Source organism: Diorhabda sublineata, chromosome X (genome assembly GCF_026230105.1).
Source record: "Diorhabda sublineata isolate icDioSubl1.1 chromosome X, icDioSubl1.1, whole genome shotgun sequence".
NCBI lineage: Eukaryota > Metazoa > Arthropoda > Insecta > Coleoptera > Chrysomelidae > Diorhabda > Diorhabda sublineata.
In genome coordinates, this window is record NC_079485.1 from 27,143,053 (window position 1) to 27,170,640 (window position 27,588).

General features: G+C 30.9%; 2 protein-coding genes across 3 annotated transcripts in view; one reads left to right on the top strand and one right to left on the bottom strand.

The window, feature by feature from the left end:
• The window catches only part of LOC130451253 (phosphatidylinositol 3-kinase regulatory subunit gamma), a 261,341-nt gene extending 250,352 nt beyond the window's left edge, over positions 1-10,989 (bottom strand). The window contains exons 1-4 of the mRNA XM_056790156.1: positions 10,291-10,989; positions 8,863-8,952; positions 5,572-5,607; positions 2,249-2,317 (exon numbers count right to left, since the gene is read on the bottom strand). Coding sequence (XP_056646134.1) covers positions 2,249-2,317; positions 5,572-5,607; positions 8,863-8,952; positions 10,291-10,477 — 382 coding nt within the window. The 5' untranslated portion in view covers positions 10,478-10,989. The remainder of the gene's footprint in view (positions 1-2,248; positions 2,318-5,571; positions 5,608-8,862; positions 8,953-10,290) is intronic.
• A 351-nt stretch (positions 10,990-11,340) lies between these two features.
• On the top strand, positions 11,341-26,757 carry LOC130451285 (nischarin). Of its 2 annotated transcripts, XM_056790217.1 has the most exons (6): positions 11,341-11,466; positions 11,538-12,012; positions 12,169-12,354; positions 12,922-13,089; positions 14,985-15,191; positions 26,276-26,757. In XM_056790217.1, exons 2-6 carry the CDS (start codon positions 11,572-11,574, stop codon positions 26,465-26,467), a joined length of 1,194 nt encoding a protein of 397 aa, XP_056646195.1. In that variant the 5' UTR covers positions 11,341-11,466; positions 11,538-11,571; the 3' UTR covers positions 26,468-26,757. The 2 variants fall into 2 exon arrangements, with proteins under 2 accessions (XP_056646195.1, XP_056646194.1); XM_056790216.1 differs by lacking the exon at positions 26,276-26,757 and having other exon boundaries at positions 14,985-16,482.
• The last annotated feature ends 831 nt before the right edge of the window (positions 26,758-27,588 follow it).

The following is a 27,588-nucleotide window of genomic DNA, read 5'->3' on the forward strand; positions in this document are numbered from 1 at the left end:
TCTGGTTTACTTTCTTGATGTCAAACTTTACACTGACACTTCTAATAAGTTATTGTTCGTTACTATGGTAACGCAATATTTTGTTTATGTATGGAACTGGTCTAGGCTAACTAGATATCAATACATCCTCGTAGTAATTGTTACTAAACTAGATTCACGGGTTGAGTCCCCGCTTCGGAGCATTTATCAAGAGAAGGGTGGGGATAGGGTGGTTATTCGTTCATTGGTAAGAAGTGATTTCAATTTGCCTACTCCACACAACAAATCACCCCTTTTAGTGGTTGATTTCTCAATCTGCCTACTCCTTGAAATTTCACCGAGGAAATGAAAAGCATCGAGAATACTGTTGATACTAACACAATCGCTTGAGCTAACTGGTGGGCTAGTCGCCTGAACTTTGTAATTATAAGAGACCTATTGGCGGGTTTCAGATTTTTGGCGCGCGTGGGAAGTATATAATTGGTAGGAGAGGTGATAAATGTGTGGAGATCGACTTCTCGGGGGGTTATATAGGAAATGTTATTATTAGCCGGAGTGGTATTAGAGCGAAGAGGATAAAGGATGAATAAAGTGTTTCCAAGTTTCCAGTAATTTTTGGCTATCGTCCTTTGTATTTAGACAGTTTGGAAGTTTCTCTATTTCGATAGCTTCTCCAATAATCCTGGACTTGAAGGAGCGGAGTAAGGCGATCGTTTTGGTTCTATCTAAATCGATTGTGTCCGGTATGGACACATTGTTGGGCAAGGGTGGAGGAAATATCAATATTAGTGACAGACAAAAAATGTTCCTTTGCTCTGACGGAAATACGTCGATTTGTCTGGCCATTATAGGAACGGGATTCCATACACTCCATGGTGTTCATTGGATATTTTTGACAGATCTGATTAGGTGAGAGAGTTTAATTTGGTGGACTTTTGTAGACAATAATCTGTGAAAATATTTAGTGAATTAATTTTCTTGACAGTAAGGGTAATAGGACGATGGCAAATATAAATGCTTAAAAGTACCTGTGTCTAAAGGTCAAAGGCTCATTATCTTATATGCTGGAGGTGGAACAATATTTCGGAATGAAAACCGGACACTTTCACGACGACATGAACAACACATGTTTTGTCAAGTGGTTGAAACAAAAATTCACTCCCAATGCTCCAAAATGCGTATTGGTATTAGAAAATGCCTCTTATCACAATGCACCGTTGAACCCATTCCTAATTTTTCATGGAAAAAAGGTGCAAAGCAGAAGTGGCCTACTGAAAGAAATATTTTTATGAGTTAAAATCAACTAAAGCTGAAGTGATGCATTTCCCAACTCGTTTTTTGAGATTTGAGATTTGAGATAACACCTAGAAGTTTAGATAATTTAGTTAATCCCACGAAAATTAATGATGATAAATCTTCTATAAGAAAAAATTGAGATTCACTTATTAATGAAATGCTGTATTGGAGTAATACTATTAAATAAATAAGGTATTCTTCGCAGACTAGCGCATAAAGTATTTTTATACCACTAGTACGTGAAATATATTTCCTATACTATCGGAAAACACCTAAAGTGAATAGAAAAATAGTCATGTGACTGTCGCATGTCGTAGAGAGGTAGAAACGAATTGGAGCGCAAAAGTACAGAATCGCAACCTGTGGAGAAGAATCGTGAAATCAGTTGAAGACCGATGAGGAAAGAAAAATAAGTCAGGGCCTTAAAGGAATGTAATACTGTAAATTTATGTATAGTCGTTGTTTCGGCATAAATCACTGAGTCGAAAGACACTTTTGTAGTAGAATAGTTTGAAGCTTTAGAGTAAATAAAGCAGCGCTGTAGATGAATCATTAGGCACTTTCACTATTAAAAAACAACTACATGTCGGACTTGGTGAGTTTTGTTAGTTTATAGGTCGGCTAATTTAAAAACGATTGGTGTGAATATATGAAATTGCTAAACATTGGACTTAGTGACTTATGCCAGCTAGTTTATGAGTATTATCGTAGTGGGATTGTGACAAAATTAAACACCAAAGTGTACTAACTCTAATATATTTCCGAACTTTCGAATACTTATATATTCATCGTCTGAGAATTAGTTAAAAATTGTGATATGTAGTGGGATTGTGGCAAAATTAAACATCAAAATGTACTAAATGAACGCGTTGTGGTTGTTTTAAACGGCCACTGGCCGTTTTCGGTCTTTGAGCGTTACATATATATTACAAGTATAATTTGAAGTGCAACATGAAACAAATATATTACTTACAATGTTTACAGAGAATCGGTGTCAGGAAATAAACATCTTCGAATTTATGGTCGGGCTTATTTTCCATTTCTGAAAGATAAAAAAACAGAAATTAGTTCTAACCCGATACTGCATTGATAATTTTGAACAAACAAGGAGCAATCATTTGCATTATTTAGTACACCCACAGTGTAACAGTAATTTCATTAAACAAGTGGTAGCATTTGGGTCATTTGCAAAAAAGGATTCGATTTCACATATTTCACCCTTGAAATGTTAATAAGAAGACATAAATGTAAACTGTTTATCATAAAATACCGATATTGAGATATAATATAGGATTTATAGTTTCCTTTTCCAAGTTAATTTACTTCCAATATGAATATTTCATAGAATAAACAGACGATTGCGAAACGTTTTTATTGTAGATTCAGTTACTTTCGATTACCAAAAAGTGTTTGAAAACAAGGTGTGTTTGTATAATTTGTAAGTGAAAAATTTTAAAAAACTGTACAAATATATTTTATCATTTTTTTCGTTAACATAAAGATCAAACTATCACACGAGGTATCGCTTCTAAAATCAAGTAGGATTATCTTCCTTTCGCCAATATATTATAGAAGGAGACAAAAATTACAAGAAATATACAAAAGCACAAACACCAGAAACAAAAATCAATAGTTGAAACATACACAAGGATGTAATAAATGAGATTACATATTGTTACACCCCGTTTAATTCGTTCGGGCATTTTTCTGTAAACTGGAAACCTCATTGTCCCAGATAAAAGATCCTAAATATTTCGGAGATAATTCCGAAGATCAATACCTCAATCTACCGCTGCCCAACATTAAAAATCCTTTAAAATAAACTTTATTAAATGGAAAACTTTTTTATAGTTCTTAAAAACCAGTCCCCTGACATGTCACCAAAGCAGTGTAGTTACTTCAGACTAAATTAATAGAGAAAGTATCTATTAATTAATCGAATAATTATACTATCAAATCAATATTGTTTGATTGTAAATGAGACCTATGTATTTCACATAAATATTCTACAATTTAAAAAAATCCAATGGAACTTTGTCTTCGAACTTAGTCGAACAGTCAATATTTTAAATTACGTATCATGAAGCCGATTTGGCGTAGGAGCTAGGTGCAAGAGGACTGCAGATACCCTGGTAGCTGTTAGAGACGATGTCGAAAATCTAGAAAAATTTGTGGAAGCCTTTGAAAATAAATGTGCTGCAATTAGTTTCGAGCATTATAGCAGATGAAGCGATTAAAGAAATTAGCGCTGAAATCGATCGAAAAGTAACCAAAATTAAAAATTTTGTTGGCACCCTCAAAGTTATCTGGGTAAAGTTAGCCCAGCCTTTTTCGAAATTCAAAAAAATATAAGTTGTGCTGAGAAACGATTTTTTTTAATATCTATAGTTCTATGAACTGATGAATAATTCAAAAAAAGTTAGCTCAGCCATTTTCGAATTTTGAAAAAAAAAAATATGGTTGAATTGTGCTAGCTTTGTGCTATTTGTGCTACTAGAGAAAAATTAATTGGAACACCTTAAAAGAAATTGTTGCCTCTATGAAATCCATAATTATCGAAGTTTTATCATTAATTTCCATATAATTTTTCGTATCGACTGCACCGTGGTCTAAGATGCTAGCAGAACTCAGCACAACCTTTACTTTTGCGATGAAAAATTTCTGTGTCGAATTACAAAGTGGCTGGCCAACTTCTCGAAAAAAAAAAAAAAAGAAAAAGTTTTTTAAGGTGTTCCAATTAATTTTTCTAATTTTTCTCTAGTAGCACAATACAACCATATTTTTTTTTCAAAATTCGAAAACGGCTGAGCTAACTTTTTTTTTGATTTATTCATCAGCTCATAGAACTCAATATTAAAAAAAATCGTTTCGCAGCACAAACCTAGCACAATTCAGCACAACTTTTATTTTTTAATTTCGAAAAAGGCTGGGCTAACTTTACCCAAATGCTGAATTTGACTTCTATAGCAGTCAACAACAATACGATCTGTAAGGGTGTTCGATGCTTTTCCAGTTTTTTATGTGTTTTTAGGAATTTTGGAGAGATTTTTTTCATTTTTGTAATTTCCGTTATTTCATAAACTTGTTTTTGTGGTTAGAACAAAAAGTTGTATTTAAGAATCTGTTTAAAAATGACGAAAAACATCATGGAATATATTAAAGTTCCAGCCCCATAAGATAACAATTAATCTGAATGATGTATTTAAAGATTGGAAATGCATTTGTTCTTGGAGCAAGAGACCCCAAACTACCAAAAAGGTGCACAAGAGTTCTATTGGCCACTAGAATAGGATTTCAGCAACTAGTAAATTTGTAATAGTACAACTTTCACCACGTGTTTATTGTTTTCGAAGTGCACCTTATGGATGTGTGGTTGTTTTCATCTCAGAAAAGCACTTACACTTATACAGGTATATTATTTCACAATTTAGACTAAAATTTGTTGTTCACCCCTATTAAAGTTTGAAAGAAAATTAACAAATGTCGCCCACTTCGTAATTTTCGCGAATTATTACACGTTGCTGTTTGTTGAATATTTTCTTTGTGCATTGTTGAAGTGAAGGTTTTCTGGAAAAGTCATTAGTAATGATATTGCCTTTGAGTCCAAAATTGAATTAGAGTATGCAAAATAGTATAAAAGGTATCTATTTCTTCAATTTCTTATTTCTTAGACCTTTTGATATGTTTATGTTTTCAAATTATTTTTTTTTTTAAATAATTTTCTAAAAGAAAAAGAAAATTGACGTTTCGACTTTTTTCAAGTCTTTATCAAAATATTTTGATATACTTCCAGATTTAAATTAAAAACGGTTAAATCTATAAAAATTATTACCAGAGAACATTTTTTACGAAGAAAAGGAAACAATTTTTTAAATAAATGCTTCAATAAACTCAAAAATTAGAAAAAAATGAGGTTATAATCTTCAGTCGCCCTACAAAACTATCCAGTATCGATATAATTCAATAATAAAAATACTTTGACACATATTTGAAAAAAATAAGGATTACGATGCACCATTTTAAAGAATTCTACTTCATTCTTTAAAAAGTGTATATAAGGCAATAATTTTACTTTTAGAGGTACTATCAGTTATAGAAATTAATCACCAACTAACTAAAAATAAATAATCCACGTGGAAGGAGTTTGTGAATCTAATCTCAAGAGATTCCGAAATTTTTTTGACATCAGGTGTCGCTAAGATATTTATGAAATTCAATGAGGTAATGTATTGGTTTCAATTAGCTGAATAAGATGTTTATACTGTTTTTCATCCGAATAAGTTGCTGTTTATTTACCTGATACTGATAGTCCCTGGATACGTCTTGATAATCCTAAAACAAAAAAGATTTGTGATTAACATTAGGATAAACAAGCAGAAAAAATTAAGAAATTGAATTTGACACCACAAACTTTGGGGTAACTAATCATGCATTACTAATTGCTAATACAGTGTAGTGCTAAAAATGTAGGGAAAAAAAAATTAATGATACTGTCTAACCGAACCTGACAGATATTTAGGGTTTCAAAAACTCGTTATAGAGAAAATAATCACCTTGTTTATCCTTTGTGTGAGTTATCTAACAAAAGTTCAGAATTAACTATTGGTGATATTCATTATGAATACACTGTTTACACTACCACTATACCAACACCAACAATTACACTGTCTGACAAGCGTTTCGATAACCAAGTTATCGTCTTCAGAGACTGAAAGTAAATTAAAATCTAATAACTTGACTTACCTGTTTAATACTTTCTTAATCCTTAAGAAGCTTAAAAAAGGACAAAGGGCCAAATCCTTAGAAAAAGCTTAAATAAGGACACAGGGCCAATTCCTTACAGCTCCTATTAGGTTTTAGTTTACCTTCAATCTCTGAAGGCAATAACTTGGTTATCGAAACGTCCGTCAGACAGTGTAATTGTGAGTGTTGGTGTAGTGGTAGTGTAAACAGTGTGTTCAGTATCCCACACATAGGTTAAAATTGCATGTTGTCGTACTAGTACTTGTTTATATTATATTTAAGACGCTATCCACTGAAATCATATTTGTAAGACTCTCATTGTGCTAGTCATTATGTTAATAAAATTACTAAAATTGGAGACATATATATGTCTCTTTATTGTTTCAATTTCCCATGTGTATATTAAAAACTTGACATCTTCTATATAAAAATAAAATGTACATAACAGAAATTTTAAATCAGTTCAGATGATGATTACTTAGCATATGAAAAAAAATAAAAAGAAATTAGTAGAACAGTCTGTATAGAAAGAAGAAGAAAAGTTTGACCGAGGTTATTTCTGTCGTCAAAGTTCATGTTGGCGTCTTATCCTGTTTACTTGAATTTCTGCACCAATTCTTAAATTAAATGTGTGACAAACGGCGTCGAAAAGTCTAGCTACATTATGTGCGAAACTTGTATATACAGGCTACGGCAGAAAATGTATGGAATTAAAAGTTGAAATAATAGAGAAACTACAATAAAATGACGCTAGACTGTTTTTAGAAATCACAAAATAATCAATATGTACTGCAATTGCTTTAAAACAACGTCTCATATATTAAGGTGAATGATAAAGTAAGGAAATGTACCTATATACTTAGCAACCATATGTAAGGTTTGTAAATTGAATTCTTGGGTTCACGAGTCATGCGGTTTACATTTTTGTCCCTATCACGCAAATGCCATGAAGCGGTCAGATACGATAACTGGACGCCATTTTGTTGATGGTAAACAAACCAAGGTGATCGCCATACCGTTGTCTTCAAATGATTTTAAAGAATTATTGAACTGCACTGAAGTGGTGAGGAAATTGTGAGCTTCTAAACTTTTATAATTCTTCATAGCTTCTTTGGCCGTAAAGTCTAGGTACTCCAATCTGTCTAATTTGGTCACATGTGGTCACCGGTCCTTATCTTCCTCCATGTTTTCGTACCGCAGCTCAAATGGGTCACAACCACACTCCTGAACTTTCTTCTAATAGCGCCCACGATCATAATGAATCAATTTCTCACTATGTCCCCTTAAAAAAGCCATACTTCATCAAACAATAATCACTAGCAATGCTCCCGGAATATCCTCTTTCCTTCAAACCCATCAACATGGCCGATGCCTTGTTGTCATGACTGCTCAATAGATGGCGCTCGCGTCGCGTTGTCCTGCCTCGCGCAACCCAACGATATGAATAAATTTGAAAAAGTCAAGACTTATTTGGTACATAAACTCATAAATGTTGGCATATTGAGGCTTATCTGATTGCATATGTCTGTGAGAATGTCATGGATATGAATGTGAATTTTATTCAATAGTCAATTTATGAGAATCAAGAAAGGTCCACTAAATAATTCATACATATGATCTACAAACAACTAATCTTAAAAACCAATACGTCAGAATGGAAATTCTTATCATACAAGTTTTAAAATTTTCCTTTTTTAAATGGAGACTTTACATGAGAAGCTAAATTTGCGACAAGAACAGAAAAATTTTAATAGGAAGCCTGTTGAATCAAAGAAAGTATTTTTTTAAACTTCCTATATCTACCCAAAATATATAACTTTGGTAGCATACTTGAATACATTTTCGTACAATGAACTGTGAAACATGATGTCATTTGAAGTTACAAAAATAGATATTATATTCTACTAGTTTTGGTGAGAAAACATAATTAATTTTGATATCTGCTGTGCTTTCAACGGTTCTTAGTATATTCATCAAATCAACAAAATTCAATAAAAAATTGTTGTTGTGTTGCTATTTAGTTGCTAAAACCGCAACTTTGTTGCTTGAGACAGTCGCAAAAAATCGCAATAAGTGCTAAATTCATATAAAGCTAGAAGAAAATTTTTATTAAGCAAAGAATATGTTGCTGCAAGTAAGTACTACCAAAAATTAAAAAAAAAAGACCTGACGAATTTTTGCTCTTAGCAATGATTTTATCAACACATGCTAGCTTGAACTCGACTTGCTGAACAAAAAATGCTTAAGAAAGTTTGTTGCTACATTGAACAATGTCCAAACGAGTCTAAATAACGAGCAACAAAATAGAAACTTAAAATCAGTTGATCATCAGGGTCAGTCACGATTTTTCCTATAAATGCTAGCTTGAACTGGACTATCTAAATAAAAGTTTCTTTGTTTTCTGCTTGGTTCAACAATTCAAGTTCAAGTTAGCATGTGTAGAAAAAATTGTTAGTGACACAAACTTTCTTCAGCAAGTTGAGTCCAAGCTAGCATGTGTTAAGAAATCATTGCTGAGCAAAAATTTGTCATGTATTTTTTTTTAATTTCAGGTAGTACCTACTTGAAGCAACAAATTTTGGTTCAACAGTTGACTCGATATTCATTGATTTGTTAAAATTTTATGCTAGCTTTATATGAATTTAGCAGTGATTGCGTTTTTTTGTGAACAGTTCAAGCGAAAAAAATAAGCTTTGAAATAAAGGAACAACAGATGAACTAAAAATAAAGTTGTCGCCGATTTTAAGAAAAATTGACAGATTTGTTACTTATAATTCAGTTTCACGAGCTTGTATATTCAATGAAAATAAAAAGCTTTATTTCATTAAAAAAAAAACTAATTACCAGATTTAACATTGGATACTTCCACTCCACATGCTGATGGATGATGGATTGTTTTTCCAACTTCAGAGCCCAACAGCTTGACATATTCCACTAAAATAAAAAATATAACAAATTAATTAATTAATTCATTACATTTAAAATCTCACAATGTCTAATTCAACTAATTTTATTTGTGTAAGAAGAAAATTAGTGGGTCCTCACTTAGCTAAAATGTATAGGAGCTCATAACTAATAATATTTTATCAATTTTTGTATATTTTGATAATGTTTGTTAGTATCTTTTTCAACAAAACAACACAACTATAAAATCTTAGGTTGATTTATGGTAGGATATTTTTATACCAAGAAATTTGGTATAGGTACAAAAATCTTGTTTTTGTAGTTCACTGAAACTCCATTGGAACGTTTCTTTCCTATCCATTCAAATTCATTGTGGAATATTTGGAAATTAGAAGCTACAGGTAGAGGGATATTGATATGATTATACATACACTGATTGAACAAAAAGGGAATGTATTGTAACATTAACTGTTACAACATAATATATAATATTATCATCATAAAATACCTGGTCTGTTGTTTTTGCCAGTGCTGTTCAGCTTAAATATAAGAAAAATGTGCACACAACTATCTTTACCAGTTTTTTAAAAGTGCATTTGAAGAATTTTGAATTTTTCAATAAAATTTGAACTAGTGTCTTTCATTCATTTCATAGATTTTTCAGTTTGACTAAGTTTTGTAAATATATATTTCTTGTAGTGGGAATGTGGCAAAATTAAACACCCAAGTGTACTAACTCTGATATAGTCTAAGCTTTCAAATACTTATGTATTCATTGTCTGGGAAATATTTAAACAAAAATTTTAAAATTGTTTATTCTTTTTAAAAAACATTAAATTCATTGATTTTTGAACATATTCTTCAGTTATATTATTTTTTACAGAAAGCAGTTTCTGTATTTGTTTGTTTTCAGAATTTTTTATCCTACAAATTATTTAGTTATATAATTAGCTACAGGAAACAGGAACGATAAGCATTGAAATGCTGCCACTAAGTGGTCTTTGAAATAAGATAACACCACATCATTTCCCTATGAGATGACATACATATATATATATATATATATATATATATATATATATATATATATATATATATATATATATATATATATATATATATATATAATATTATAATAAATAATAGTTTTTTGACCATATTAACAGAAAAAGAATAAGTATAAATTACTATGAATTTTCAATCTCTAAGCCCACCCAATTCCAAAATGATGAATATAAGATATAGGAGTTTTATAGTGAGTTATCAAGAAAAAATGTAAATAAAACAAATTATTTATCAGAATGTATCAAATGTATTTATGGATGATTAAAATATTAATGTATAAGATGCAACATAGAATAACAGTACCTGGGACATATCCTACATCATTGGTTCTCCTACTATAAGCAAATAACCATCCAGGACGATCAGAATGACTGGTTTCAAAGGGACTTTGAACAGACACTTCAAAGACATCTCCTCTTTGAAAACTCAGGTCTTCATCATTAGAAGAAGTAAAAGATTTAAATGCTTGGTATAATTCATAATCCCCCATTTCAAGCCAAATTCGGTCACTCTGACACTATTGCATATTTTCTGCATAACTCGCAAATTGAAGAAATTCAATATATATGTTTCCAAGATAGTGTGATAGGTCTGTGACCTATAAGTACCTATACAAATTTGAATTGATTGATAATTATTTGGAGCCAACTTCTTCCAACCAATTGCCACCCATGTATTTAAACGTCCAAAAATCACAATTCATTATTTTTAGTTGTAAATGACAATTAAAGTTCACATTAAAAACATTTACTTTTTCAGTAAAAAGTAAATAAAAACCACAAATCAACTAGGGAGCCTTTTCTTCCACAGGTAATATGAAATGCTGGTTTGTTACACTGACTGACTTTTATGATTACCATTGAGTAGAACGTTGCTGGAAGAAAATGAATTCAAAATAGAACTTTTTACTTCATTTTTTACATCACATTTAACGATCTGCACAAACAAAACAGCAGAAAAAATAAAAATGGCGTCAACGTCAAGAGTTATCAAAAAATTGTCAAATGTCAAACAATTACCAACCCATAATGTACAAATAACTATACATTTGAAATGTTTATTATTTTTTATATATAAATCAACTATATTAATAACAGATATAATACATATCTTTGATATCTAGAAAATTATTGGAAACACGAGTTTAAAATATTAAATATTTTTATTTCAATAACTATTTGTACCAAAGTGGTTTAATACACACTAATCTAACTTATTATCTAAGCAATTTTCAGATAATTTTATATATTCAAAAATTTGTATATATATTTTTCTCCCGATTAATCGTGTGAATTCCTCCACAGATGATATAATTCTTCATTATACTTTGTCTACATGCTGAATCAGCCAGACATAATTAAAGAGAATTGAGTGTGCGCCGAGTCTATTTTTGACATTTAGCATTATTTGTCTATGTTATTATAAATATTGTAAAAGTGTATTATCCAATTTGTATTGGATAACAAAATCGTAATATAGGTATATAATTCTAAATTTGCACCAATTATTTGGGTAATATATGACTTTTAATTTTCTTTGTTTTATTGTAGGTTATGTCCGTGTAAAAACTAGTATTTATGGCACATGGCTTGTTTTTGGTCCAATCAAAAGGAAACAAAAATAATGATAGTATCTACCAAAGAAAATAATAATGTAACTTTTTACAGCATAGTAGTTTCTGTTGGGGATTTTAATTGGACCGTGGAACATCGCTACAGCGAATTTTATGAACTACATAACCAACTTGTATTAGATCATGGACTGCCAAAAGATATCTTACCGTCAAAAAAAGTTATTCGGAATAAATGCCCAATTTTTATTGAAACTCGAAGAAAAGGTCTAGAAGAGTACTTACAGAAAACTTTGGTTTTTTTAAAACGAACCATGCCCAAAGTATTCATAGATTTTCTGAATTTCAATTTTTATGATATATTTTTTTTATTGCAAGATCTGGCACCAAGATTATTCAAACAATCAGATGTTTTTCTACAAAAAACATCCATGTTTTGTATGACAACTTTAGAAGTAAGATTTAATTCATAATTTATCATAAATTTAAATATCAATTTATTCCTATATCCAAATATCCCTAGTGAAATCCACAATTATAATTATAATAAATTCTTGTTGGTGTTTATCAAAATTTGAATAACTAATTTATAAATCATTATTTATTTTTAGCTTCATGCTTTGTGTGAGTTTTTGAAAAAACCATTGTTGGACCAAACTGAAAATAGTTTAGATATTAGTCCAGTGCTAGATACATATTCTCAACTTCAGTATGTTACTATTCGTGGAGCATCAATACCATATTTGCAGAGTAACATTATTTTAAATAAATTATCATTTGATTTTTCTGCATTCAAAGTAAGTGAATATAGATATGTGTATATTGTAGTTAACTTCCATGATATTTCTACTGTAGCTAATAGGGTGAGAATGTCCTAAGAAGGCCCTATGTGTCTTCATCCAATATTTTGTTACCAAAATCTATCCTGCCTAAATTTTTTGACTAGACATCTGCTGATAGTGATAAGATATAAATATGTATTAACATAAAATTTAAAAGAAATAGTTTTTTAACAATTTTCACAAAAGTAATGTTTTTTCAGCCATTTGCTTTATTAAAGTTCTTTTTCTAAAGATTTGATAGTTTTTGCAGCAAAAAATGATTGAATTAAGACTATATGTAAACCAAATAGTAAATCATGCTTTACACTGTTTTTTCAATGATTTTTATCTTTGAGAAAATCCTTTCTGCAAGCATAAAAATGATCAAATAATTTTTTCATCTGTGGTAAAGTCTTACCTCAAACTATGCCACTGTCTTAACATTTGCTGAACAATGAGTTGTTTTTATACAGTGCTAGTGTATTTTTTTGTACAAAAGTTTCATGTGTTGATATATAATGATTCATATGACTTCTGTTTCAGGTTTTACACACATTAATTTTAGAACATGTTTCTTTTGAAAATATCACTTCACTTGGAAATTTAAGAGATACTGTTCACAAGCTACAAGTTAATAACACAAACGTAACTTCCATTTCTCAAATTTTACAATGTGACGTAATTCATAAGGATAATATTGAAGGAAGTCAGGTATTATCAATATGGTATTTTGTCTTTTCACACACACACACTTTTTTGTTTTAAATATCCTTTTTTTTTCAGCCAAATCAGAGTATAGATTGAGTTGACATATGTGTTTGTTAGGTTTTATATAATAGTACAACTGATTTCCACTTGATAGTTAGAATCATTTTAGAGGTACTAATCAACTTCAAAATAATCCTTTTGCCCCTTCAAGGACTTGAGGCAGAGCAAAAGTAATTGTAAAAGAGATTTAAATAGCCCACGTTAGTTTTCAACTCCAACAAATTTCTTTTCTTTTGGGGGCTTGGAATAAAACATTTCAATTTTCTCAGCGAGAATAAATTGCAATTGAATTGGAAACAAGTATTCTATTAGTTATAATATAATTTTTCTTCAGAAACTACTGGAAACACTTTTTTAATTTTCCTATTTAATTTACAATCTGTTCACAAAAGTACATTTTTTGAATACTAGTTAAATAGACATGTAGGACTAATAACTCAGTTGTTATTTCCTATTGAGCTACTCAAGAATTAAGGACAAGACAAGTTTTGACAAGCTAAAATAATAAAAATATTGATAATATATTTATAATAGAAAGGTGTGAGGCTTAAAATTCTAAAATTTAAAGATTAAAATCACAATTTTAAAATCTATTAACTAAGTCGTATGGAGTAAATTGTTTGATTCTACATCTTATAATACGTTGCGACACTAGATTTTTAGCAAGTCTGATTGAATGCCTTTTAAGCCTATAACTAAAGTTGTCACTCAACTTTTTTATTTCTTTTTTAACTGAGTCAACATTTACTTCACAAGCGATAGCACAATTAGGCACAAACTAAGGAGCATCAGTGATTACTCAGTTTTTGCTTGAAACCCTTCGATAATTTCTAAATTCGAGTTTGATGCCGAGCCCCAGAGTTGCACTCCATATGACCAAATTGGTTGGAGAATAACTTTGTATATCAGGACCTTGTTCTCAAGAGATAGCTTGGAGTTTCGTCTAATGATCCAGTAGAGTGTATGCAGCTTGAGGCCAAGTTGTTTCCTTTTAGTGAAGATGTTTTTTTTTTCACCTTAGTCTGTGGTCCAAGTGAATTCCTTGCCGTTAAGATTCACGGGTAGGCAATTCCCTCTTCCATTTGTGAATGTTATATGTAGCTATTTTGTTTAATTGACTTTTATTCTTCACAATTTTATCCATACGTGTAGACTATCCAGGTGTGATTGTAGAAGTTGGGATGCTATTTGAGGGTCTTTGTGTGAAGATAAAACGGCAGTATCGTTGAGCAAATGTGGCCGTTAAGGCGTTCTTAGAAGTAGGCAAATCCGAAGTAGATAATAGAAGAGGATCAAGTACACTTCGCTGTGGAACTTCAGCTTTTATGGGATGGAACTTTGAGTCTTCATGTTGACATTTAATAAGGAATTGGTAGACAGTTAAATAGGATTTAAGGATGAGGAAGAGATTAAGGGGAAAGAGCTTCTTAATTTTATGCAACAGTCCAGTATGCCAGACTTTGTCATAAGCCTGGCTCACATCCAAAAAAGAAGCAGAGCAATACTTTTTATCTTCTAGAGATTGGATTATTTTGTTAGTGACCCATTGTACCTGTTCAATAGTGGCCAAATCAAAGTATAGATTGAGTTAGCATATTTGTTTGTTAGGTTTTATATAATCAATGATGGTTCAACTGGTTTGCACTTAATAGTTAAAATCATGATAGAGGTACTAATCAACATGGAAATAATCCTTTTGTCCCTTCGAGGAATAGAGACAAAGAACAAATAATTGTTAAAATAGATTTAAATAGCCCACGTTAGTTTCCAACTTTTGATTTTTTTTCTTGTGTTCAAAATAAAACATTTCTATTTTATTAGTTATATTTTTTTTTCAGAAATGGAAAGTACTGGAAACACTCAATTTAAATAATAATAATATAACAGAGATCGACAGCACCATTAGATTGGCCCCAAAGCTGTCATATTTGAGCTTAAATGACAACAAAATTTCTACAATAAATAATTTGTCTCATTTACCAAATTTATCAGTCTTAAGTTTATCTAACAATCTAATAACTGTATGCACAGATCTTAATATGAAGGTAGGTAATATTCGATTATTAAATCTGTCACAGAACAATATTTCCACGTGTAAAGGATTCAGTAAACTGTATTCTTTAGAAACACTCGATTTAAGCAGTAATAAAATTACGAACATAGAAGATATTAAGTTTCTTGGAGATTTACCATGCTTAGAAAATTTATTGCTAACGGGCAATAATGTAGCCACTACAATTGACTACAGAATAAGAGTTTTAGAATACTTTGGTGACAAAGCAAAACAGATTTGTTTGGATAATGAAAAACCAATACAAGCTGAGCTTGATAAGGTTTCTGTTCTGAGAGCTTTAAGAATTGTCAAAGAGGGAAAAACACCTGATTTAAAATCCACTTTTACACAATAGGATTATTGGAAATCTCTCATATTTACTCATATACATATTATTACATTAAACGAATGTTCCTGATTTTGGGTCTGTTTTTAATATAGAAATTGGTAAACATGTAACCAAATTTTTAACCTTATAAAAATTTTATTTAATATTAACATCCCTGATATATGAATCAATGTCAAAATACAATGCAACATTAATGTACAAAAGATATTACACTGGGTGTTCAGGGTTTTACATAATTAAGTGCAGGTTGGAAATCGTCAAAAAAGGATTCAGATATTGGTTCGAGTGTTTTTGTCTGTAGATTTTCAAACCAAATATACCAAATATGTCAAGTTGACATTATTTCAGTTGTTGATAGAAGTACATATGAAGTTTTAGAAAAACCTGATTATAAAACTATCGGCTTAAACATTAGTCCAGTTGCTGGAGGTACAAGTTACAAGCAAAACATCAGAATTTTTTTCACTGGTACTTTAAAGTAGACTAATTGATATAAAAAAAATTTCAGAGGTCTATCGATTCTCATAGTAAAAAAAATTCCGAGAATTATTTTGATTTTCAAAATTTCCCATTATTTCAGTCTGTGGTGAAGTCCTTTAAACTTTTTTTGTAAAAGCTATAGTCTCGTTTTTGTTTGTAAAACTTTTTTAAATAGCTCAACTTCAATTCAAGTATCGGAGCAATATTGTTCATTCTTAGTTTAAACCCTAGATTAAACTTCATTTTAATCTCAAGTTGTAAAATTGACTCTAACTTCTTCAGATTATTAAGATACTATTTAACTGAAATAATTTTGGGTTTAATTTAGTTTAATAAATTTAATAGTGAGTGCTAAATTCGCAAATTTACTAAGTGAAAAGTCATAAGCTGTATAATAATATTTTTATAACATTGCATGATTTTCTTCTATAGAATATTTTTGCAATTCATTATATATATATATATATATATATATATATATATATATATATATATATATATATATATATATACAAGATTATTTGTTTATGTAGTTGAGTTAAAACTTTCAAAATTTAAATAAATAATTTTATAACTTATAACAAAATAATAATCGTATTTTACTGAAAACAAAATTCAGTTTACAAATAACGTATCGCTGCTTTCGTGGAAGACCGGCACAACTCAAAATTTTTCAATTTCAAGTTTTCTATACCAGTAGGCTTAAAAACGTCGTAGAATTGATATATAAACTTATAGCTAGTAAATTCGTCTTTTGATCTCGAGGTTTTTGTGGAAAAAAGCGCTTTAATTCAGTTTGTCTCCGCAGGGAATGTATCGCAGTTTCAGTAAAATTGAATACAAGATAGTGATACAATCAAAAATGCTAAAATACCTTTTTCATTTTGGAAGATTTTTTCCAACAAAAGTGACCCAAAACAAAATGTGCCAACAAAGATTGGTGTTTTTGTAAGAAAAATTGGAACAATTAGTTTTGTGTCGTTTTTATCTAAAAAAGTAGCACAAAAAATCATGTTTCTCTTGATGAAAACGTTAAAAACGGCGTTAAGAAACATATCGATTCTATTCCGAGAATAAAAAGTCACTACTGCAGTGCTGACACTAAAAGGGAATTTATAGAAGGATCCAAAAGTATCGCTGACCTTCATCGAGACTATAAAATGGCATGCCTTCTACTAACTACAGAACCTTTTATGACATATTTACAAAAGAATATAATATTGAATTTTTTACTCCAAAAAAGGATCAGTGCCATTTGGCACAGAGTTTAGAAATGCTTCTGAAGATGAAAAGAGATGAATTAAAGAAAAATATGACAGACATTTATTGGCAAAATATTTAAGCAGAAAAGAAAAATATTTACAAAATGATAGTAGCGTCACTTTTTTTATTTAGAAGTCGAGTAAATCTTTGATGTACATGAGAAAGAGAATAGGGGACAAGATGCACCCCTGGGGAACACCAGCGTTGACCTCGAACCTTTCTGAGGTATATTCATCAATAGCGACTTGGGTGTATTGGTCTTTGAGAAAGTTCCTAAGCCAGTCGATAGGGTCATGAATTAAGGCTTGAAAATATATATTATATTTTGAAATAAAGACTCAAAACAGGATAAACACCTTGAATTTATTCTAGATATATTAAGTATATACTTACAGTATCCATTTATTTGGGTTGGTAGTTATATCAGCTGGTGGATAGTACATAGTTTAACTAGAGCAAGTCAAAAGAAGCTTTAATAATTCAGTGTGGTTAGAATCAAAAGTAGGGTTACGTGGTGTTGAAGTACAAAACCAACACCAGCCTCCCAAATATATTCACAACTATCAATTGCAGATAACTCTTCATTGTCCCATTGGAACAGCTTCTTCTTTTTATTACGTTTCGAAATAAAGTTCTTTGAATTTAACTTTTGTCTCTCCTGTTGATTCTGAGGTGACTTGCCGTTTCTGGCACGAGGGAGAAGTTGGCAAGAGGTGCAAATGAAATAGACTCTTGCGTTTGGTATCACCTTAACGAATTAGATAAAAAGCTCAAGCACTTGATAAGATGATTGATGTCATATTTTGTACAGATAATTGTACTGAAAAAATATAAATATTTAATAAGTGGTCATACACAAACAGACAAATCACTAAATATAAAAAATCGGCTGGAATTTTTGTCCCAGAACAATATGTGACTTTAACAAGACAATCTAAAAAATCCGGAAACCCATACCACGTGATAGAAATGTCTTACTTAGATTTTTTAGATTTAAAAGATTTAGCAGAGCAACTGGCATTAAAAGATGTGTACAAAAATCAAAATTGTAAAATGACATTAAAGTTTTTAAAGTCCAGAAAACCGACCCACACTGCTTTTGGTACAAAACATCTTATGAAGAAAAAGATTAGTACAGTGTGTAGACGAGTACTAAAATTAATCTAAAAAAGCTTATACTAAAAAGTCTAGGATATCAGAAACGAAGAAATCACACACATTAGGCCTAATAAAAAAAATATTGTGCCTAATTTTTGCTAAGATTTTTACAACAATATTCCAAGGAAGCAAAAGAGAAATGAAATTAATGTTTCTAGATTCTTCCGTTAAGAGTTTTTTGCATATTTTGTGAGTAAATTATTTAGATTTTCTTTCTATGCACTGTATTTTCGTGTATCTAGGTATGCTTGTGTTGGCATCAAAAGTAAAAGCATAAAATTTGTATTCTTTTTTAGATTTAAGTAGATATTGATCCTTTGGTTTTATCATTTTTTATAAGAAACACTTATAATTTAATATAACATATTATATTTAGTGAATGACCTAAAACCTCAATTAGATATAATATTTCATGCAAGAATGACACTTTTATTTTTTTTTATTTAAGGAAATGATAATTAACAATTATCAAATAATAAAATCCTACCTTAGACCTCAGTTGTTCTCAATCAAGTATAATTTTGCATTTATCTTTTATATTTTCAGTCTAGTAGAACTTTATTATCTAAAATTGAGACACAAATACTTTATTCGCTTCTACTGACAAACAATTTTTCAGTTGTGCCGGTCTTGTATGAAAGCAGCAATATATATTGCGTTCCTTTTGTATGAAATCTCAGATAATTTGAACTCAAGTGTAGATCAATGAATTCTACGCCCCATTTAATTTTACTCAAATCAGATTAAATGAGATATTTACCTCCCCTTACCGATGCAACACCAACTTTTGTTTTAACTCAGCTTAGTTATTTGGCGAATGGAAAGTTTGAGGGTATGTTTTCTTGTTTTTTGATTAAAGTTTGCGAATTTCTTTTTATTTTACTTTGGTATTGACAAGTGCATTTTGGGTTAAAATACAATGAACCAAATAAATGTCTCTATTTGTTATTCCATTTGACCTACCAGAACCAAAACAGATGAGCTGATATTATCAGCTCAGTTTGGAAAAGATCAGATCATCTGCAAAAAGAAAGCTGTAGTATCTTCAGTGGATTAGAACCTTTATCATCACTAGGGCGGCGATATCAGGGCTGTCAATGTCAAATAAAATTTTTATAACGGCGCTAGTCGTCAGGTCGAAACGTCAAATCTTTTCTATTAAAAAAAACTTTGTTTGAAATAGGGTACTTGATATTTATTTTTATAAGTTTTTGATATGAAATGTCAAGAAGTAAAATATTTAATCGAAAGTGAACAAATAATATCTAAATATTTAATTGGAGATCGCGAAAATTTCAAATTTTCAGCTACATAAGAAAACAACTCTCATTGATTTTCAATTGTGAGATCATAGGTTTAATAAAAAAATTGAGCAGTTCTCTACTTGATGATCACGAGGTTATCGTTGCCTGCAACATAGCTAGTGCTGTTATAATACAGTTTTCATTTATTAATTACGTATAAATAAAACATTTTTCTATGTATAGATTAAGTTCTTACATTATTACATAACCACATTAAAAATTAAAAGCATAATGAACTTAATTACTGTAAAATATTAAAATAAGTTAAAATTGAATCTTACTTACATTAAAATGAATCTGACAACAAAAATAATTACATCTCACAGGATCGTCAAAACGACCAACACTTTCAAATCATTTTTGTTGTATATTCAAATTTCATGACGCCATAAAAAAACTTTATAAGTTGTTTTAGTCGTGGTATTTTTACATCCTGGCACAAAACATGATTTATATACCGTTTTTCGAATTAATCAAAGTTTAATAATATGTTCAGTGTTTATTTTATACCTATGACATCACGCAATATGGGGGTCTTACTGAAATGTTTAAACTTCCTACAAAATTTTTGAACTTTCAATAATTTTTTTCTCTATAAATATTGATCAAAGAATTGAAGAATAAATTATAATAAAAGTTGTACATAAACTACCCAAAACTATTTTTTTCTCAAACCATGCAAAAGTACCTTATTACCTAAAATTTCAAACAAGTAAAAATTTAAGAATTATATGTATTACTATATCACTTAATTATTAATATCTAATATGCAATAATGAAGCTTTTATCGAATTTATTTTTATGTGATATAGACAAATATGAAAATTGATATTATTTGTCAATTTCTATGATAATTTTATTGTTGTAATTATAGTATTGTTAGAAGTATTATGTTTATCAATACTATTTGGTTCTGACCAGGGCCGGATTAAGTTAGAGGCTTGCGGGGGCTATAGCCCCGGGCCCCATCATTTGAAAATCATTCTGTATTTTTTGATATGTTGATACCACAAATCTAACGTATTGATATTATTTTGTGAATTTTTCCGGGTTTCCGAATTCCTTAAGGGGGCCCCGTCATTATTTTAGCCCCGGGCCTTATAAATCTTAATCCGGCCCTGGATCTGACACTCCTCGTTATCTTTTAACTTTGGTTTGAAGTCTTGTAATTGTTTTAATCTCAAATCAGACTAATACATTTTGTCAACTATGCTATTTAGAAAACGCCCGACGCTATTCCTCTATACAGTTAGTATGATGGTACGGGGAGTGTCAACTAGATAGAATAAATTTATCTATTAAGGTGTAATTTCTCTTGGTGATATTCATACTGAACACACTATTTACTACTTCCATAAAATTTCACTGTCTCATACCACCACACTATCCCTTGTCTATTCTAAAAGTACATTGAGACATTTTTTAATAGGTACTAGGGTGATGCTTCAAAGACCCAAAAAGATTTTTTGTTTCTTTTCTCTTGGGTCACCCTCCCATTTTGTTCTACCTAATAAGAGAAACTTAAATTAATGTTTTGAAAAAAGGTCGCTACTAATGATTTATTAAAACCAATATTTTCCCAAAAAGTGACTATTTAAAATGAGGTTCTAAGGTCCATATATGTTACCCTAATTTTGTATCATATATGTGTTACAATTTGCTTTCGGGATGTGAACAAACAAGAGGAAAATTAGACAAAAAACACAGATTTTCACTTAATTGTCACAATTTTTAAAAAACTTTTTACAGAATTAATATAAGCTTATAATAGTTGTCCTCAAAAAGATTTTGATGCACAATTAACACGTAAAAAAACTCATTATGCAGACAGCAAAGTTGCTTTTTTGTAGTTCGGGAACTTTTATCTGAAGCACTTCACAAAAAGCAAAATATACTGCTTCTGGTCTTCATCTAGGGTCAGTATTTTGTTGCACTCTTGGATTATGGACACCCCTCTCTTTGCTGTATAATTGACTACTATAAATTTTGTTACTATCTTCTTACTTTGAATATATTCCTCTTCTTTGACCCAGTCTTCAACTTTTTTCTTGAGGAAATCGGAAATAAATCCGGCAATAGAAAATAATTGTTTGGTGTTACTAGTGACAAAATCTTCTGAATTTTTATTACCAGTGTTTTAAATGTCTACATTAATTTTTTTCGGGCTTCTTCTTTCTTTAGAGCTTCCACCATTTTCTTCTTAGTTTCATTTCCCACTTTCCTAGCTATGATAGGGTTTACATCCTCACACTTCTTTAAATCTTTGAGGAGTTCTAAGTCGTTTCTTGGGGTTGAACCTTTTTCCTCATGTTTTGTCAATCTGAATTGTTCTCGAAACAAGAATATTTTCAGTGAGTAGATAGACTTTGTCATCCAACGTGCTCAGTGAAGGCTTTTTAAATGAAATGAAATTATGAAAACCAAAAATTGAGTCCTAGGCCTAAACACATTAATCTGAAGTCTGTTAAAAACAGCCAAAACAAGTGTTATAACCTTCCAGTCTATTCAAATTTATTTATTCATTATATAGTTTATTGTTTATAATTCCCACCAATAAAAACTCTTACTCACGAAACTTCTATTCACTGCGAAAAAAAAAACAGAAAAATATATCACTCTTTATAATATAAAGGAAATATATACACTGTTTTGAAGGTTAGACTAACTGCACACGTGCACTCACCTGCACTGATCATAGATAGCCACTACGACTACACTGACAGGCTCCTCAAGCTGGTGGGAGAGGGGGGAAAGTTGTTCTAGAGTGAAGGGAGTGGTTGTGTGGTTAGATTGGACTCTTCCTGGCAACAAAATAAAGCGATAAAGTTTTTTTATAATAATCAAAATTACTAATGGAAATTTTATTGAATTTTAATATTTTTTATGAAATTTAAAGCCTAAAACTTAATGAAATCCAACAAAATTTTAGTTAACTCCATTTTACATATGAGAGATCAAAATGGGAGGGTAAACCGTTGAATTTTTTAACTGTCATTTTCAAGCATCACCCTAAAAGGTACATTGAGTATTACGTGAAAAGTAAGGAAACAAAAATATTTTATCAAGGATAAAACCTGTCTAAAATTATTTTGATCTAACAGTTTGTAAATTAAAATTTTCCCTTTTCCCCCCTTTTCACAAATCATTCATAGATTACCCGTTCTTTGCATGTTTTTTTCTTTTAGTACAAGTGAAATAGGATTAAACCCTAAATTAAATTGGGCGCTTCTGATTTTCTAGATTCTCAGAGGTTTTTGGTTACTGAATAAACCTAGCAAAATTACGGGCACGGGTTTTCGAAATTTTGGAAAAAATTTTGAAACGCGAATAACTCGAAAACCAAGAGGAATTCGAAAAAAACTGACCGAAGAAAACATGAGGAGCATAAAATTTTCTACAAAAAAGGTCTCCAGCCATTTTTTCGTTGGAGCCACTATTTCTGAGTAAACCTCCCTCAACGCCGAAAGTCTATTTACGCTTTATTTCTTGAAAAACTACTTCGTTTTCAAAAAATCAAAATGATGATCAAGATCTTTATTTTCTCCTCGGGTGAGCTAGCATAATTTTCGAGTTGGAAAATCTTGCGAGATGCCAAATAAGCACTTTGGTGTTTCAAGTTTCAATGGATATATTTCATCACTCGCCATATAAACAAGCAAATCCAACGGGAGATTTGTCGTTTGTGTTATTATCAATATTATCATGTATATAACACACATGAACTACTTGTTGGTTTCAAATGAACTAACTTTAAAAAAAACGCGATCTTGAACAGTATCTTCGATCTCGGTTAATTATTATTTCAATATTCACAAACTTCTTAATAGTTTCTCTTTAACAAAAATGTGGGTACTCATTTTGTGCTTTACAGTTTTGGCTCCGGCACTTTTTTTCCAATTCTACGTAGTTTGGGAGTTATTCGCGATTCAATTTATTTTTTAGCGTTCAAACCCATTTTATAATGGAAATTTTGAGGTTAGGAAAAAATTAAAACCTCATAGTTTTCCAGAAATTGCTTTAAAAATAACAGAACCACATGTTACAAACCTTTCTTCCACTCATTTTCACTTTGTTAGCAATATAAACTGAAATATAATAAAACAAAATTAAATGAAATCACACGTATATTGCAACTACAACAAACAGCGGAATGACAACTTCAAACTCGTTTTCCTGATAGTGAGACCTGTTTATTTTTGACAGATATGTTTTTTTATGCAATGGAAATTAAAAACATAGGCGCGATCAACTTGAAGTGAACTTGTTCTTTTATATAATTCTGGGGTCTTCGATGTTATGATGGAAATTTCCATCATCATGCAAAGAAGGGTTACATTATTCACTATCGTATTTATCAAGGTATAATAGTCAGTTTAGTATTTAATTTAATAACAAATATACTACACTCAATTTTTTTCTCAGTATTTATATTTACACCGATAAAAAATATAAAATAATATGCAAAAATAGAAATATTCTCAGTGAGAACGAAAAATACTTATTTAAGCACCCCACTCTATAATATTGTTTATAAATTCAAAAAAACTCTTGAAATGTGGCTGGAAATAGTAGGAATCAAATTATGAACGGCTAGGTCGATCTGGGCTTTCCGGAATTACGTTCGGAAGCTGGTCCATAGTTCCCAGACACTCTGAACGAATATTTAGCGTGGGTGATAAGGTCTATTAGTTATTTTAGATATGTATAAAGACCGTACAGTAATTATTATCTTTGATTTACATACTTATTCCGATACAAAAACGCTTAATATTCCGCAGCATCGTGGGGCTCTTGGACGCTGGACGCCAGACCTTCTCTAGATGATATGTCGGCCGCCGTGTACGATGCTCGTTTTTAAACAAAGTTGTTTTGAGAGACTGAAGGTAAACAGTCAATTAATTCAGTTGTGTTGGTGTTGTAGAAAAAAGAGTGTTCAGTTCTTTTAATGCCAATAAAATGCTGAAACATCTTAAACTGTTTCTAATTGTGATCAATATTTGTTGGTCCCCATAAAACTGCACCTTAGTGCTTCATTTTTTAATTGTAAAGGATAATTGAAACATGTTAATTGTGTAATTTAACAAATTTTCTCTTTCGATGTCACTATTAATGCTTTCTATTTACTCAATTACACTGAAATGCATCCATTTACAGATAAGAAGTTTTGCGATTTACACTGATATGTATGTGTGTAATTCTGGGTTTCATATACATTGCAACCCAAGGAATCTATTGTATCCCCTTTCATTGCTACAGCTGATCTGTTAATCCCAATCCTTTCAGAAACTTCAGGATGAGGGATGGCTGAAGCTGTCAAAGATCTTCATCTTCTATTTCACACTTGGAGAGAATATTCCTAAATTGTTTTTACTTAGAATGGTACATTCGATACATCTTTTTTGGCTATTTTTTTCCAGGAATATATTTGGCTATCTCAGCACCTTTTGATTACTGATGTCATAAGTTGAATTGCACTCAATTGTATACATATCCGCTTGAAAAATACTTGGTATATTGCCCAAGCTTTCAGAGGGTTTGGCTCTATGCTGCACACTCCTATTCCAGTTCTCTCTGCTGTTTTGGAGCCGTCCGTATATCATTTGATGGCATTTCTAGTCTGGTTTTTTGCAGCTTAGTATTGAGGTAATTTTTTTCTCAAAGCTATCTATATTTACTCCTTATCTGAGCATTCTTAGTGAGGTTATTCCTCAATTTTCTAATAATATAAGGAGAGGTGGAAAATTTAGAATCTCGTCTCGTGCAGCTGTTAGGCATGTTCTCATGGTCCCAGTGATATATATGCAGGTCAGTCTTTGTACCTTCGAGAGATTAATTGTCGTGTTGTTCGTACCAGTTTTAGCGCCCCATACGTGATAATTGGAGGCTGTGTACATCTACAGCAAAATCTTTCGGTTACAACCCCAATTTTTCCCAGCAAAGTTTCTACACACCATCAGGTCTTGCTTGGATTTGCTAACTAAGTACTTAAGACTTATAGAGCTGTGTCTTGAAACAATTGAAATAGTTTAATATGTGTCTGTTTGAATACCTGTGATACAGTATGTATATAATTATGTACCATGTTTTGAAAAAATGATGATATTCTTTTTTACAATTATTTGGACACAAATATCTATTATAATGATTATGTGAATGCTAGAAAGCACTAAATTTGTATGTGCATATATTGATTTTAGAATTGTTATATATTTTGAAAAATTTTGTATTAGATAACGGAGTGAAACATGTAGGTATATTTTTCAAATCTAATAAAATTATATTCATAACTCGTGTATACATTTTATTGAAATAAAGATTATTTATTATTTTCGTTATTGTATTTGTTTTTATACAAAGTATATTATTAATCTGTTGAATTTTGAAAAAAAAATTAATCTCTTACGAAACACAAGTTGAAATACTTATTCTGAATTAATTTTGATTCAAAATTTATTCTTCAATTTTCTCAATCCCAAATGAAACAAAAACATGTTCAAGTTATTTTTTCCTATTTATTACTAGGAACTAGCTAAAACTCCAATACAGATTCAGGCACACTCCACGCACAACGACATCACCAATCTTCAAACTATTTTGACCAAAGCAATGAACCAACATCATTGCGTCTCCACCATTTTCATGGATGTCCAGAAGGCTTACGATCAGGTCTGGCATACCGAACTTGTTAGGAAACTTCTGGCTATAGTAATATGAAAGGTTTATTCAACGTAAATCCGATAATGCTCACGACCACTAACGCAAAAAGACTTGGGGAGTTGTAGAAAAAAATTATGGGTGGAACGCACATCTTGAGATTTGCCAACTTGAACACGTTCAGTTTATTATTAATATTTCGCATAGATTTGGATGGAATTGTAATATTAACATTACTGTTTATACGCGAATTTCCCTAAATGAACTCTTCCACGATTTCAAAATTGTAAAAAAGAAGTGTTATTGTGCGAACTCCTGCAACGTTTTAATAAAAACCTTATCTGGCTGGATATTTTGATTTAGTCATCGCTAATTGCATTGTACATGGTGCATTTCACTAAAGAGATGCACAGATTGAACGCGAACATGAGGCTGGCTCGCTCGTAAACATAACCTTGAAAGTGCATGTATATAAAGAAATTTGAACAGTGATCAACGATTTTGAATTATTTAAAATGTACTTACTGTATGAAATACATAGAGAAATATATACAAAGCGTCATTTGACATAGCGTTGGTGAGTCAATTTGATTAGAGGTTGAGAGATGAATTGGGGTTTTTCAGGGTATCTGCAACTACAAACTACACTGGAAAAGTGAGGTTATGTTTTTGACGTTTAAAGACGATCACCGCGTAAAAAGTAGAAAGTTGGGTAACTTCGAAGTCAAGAACGCGTACTAGCTCGATCATTGTGTCCGTTATCAGAGTTTCTAAACAAGTTAAACTATCTTTGACATGCTCGCGTTCAGTGTGTTTACCGCTTAAGCGCTCACAGCGCCAGAAATACTCTTTTGGGTATTCTTCATAGCGACTACGATCGAGGAAGGGATGGCGAGAACGTCACTTATAAGGTCATGACTAACGTTCACGACGACCCTTATCATGAGGTGAGGCGAAGTTCAAAACTCAAGCAACGCAGATTGCAACCATGAGAATATATCTCATTATTTGATGCAGCATGGGATATTATTAGTACTTTTGAAGCATTTTGTCACGCACCACCAAATATTTCACTATCGCCCCATAAGATAATTTGATTTTACTTCAATGTAAATTACTTCACCACTCCACTAAAAAATTCAATAACTTACAAATTGTAACATAACTTCTCAAAGCTTTTG

Excerpts from the sequence above, each read along its gene's own strand:
- LOC130451285 (XM_056790216.1), top strand. The coding sequence starts at position 11,572 with ATGGCTTGTTTTTGGTCCAATCAAAAGGAAACAAAAATAATGATAGTA. Across the intron at positions 12,355-12,921 it reads TTGATTTTTCTGCATTCAAA|GTTTTACACACATTAATTTT; the intron begins GTAAGTGAATAT and ends CTTCTGTTTCAG. Across the intron at positions 13,090-14,984 it reads ATAATATTGAAGGAAGTCAG|AAATGGAAAGTACTGGAAAC; the intron begins GTATTATCAATA and ends TTTTTTTTTCAG.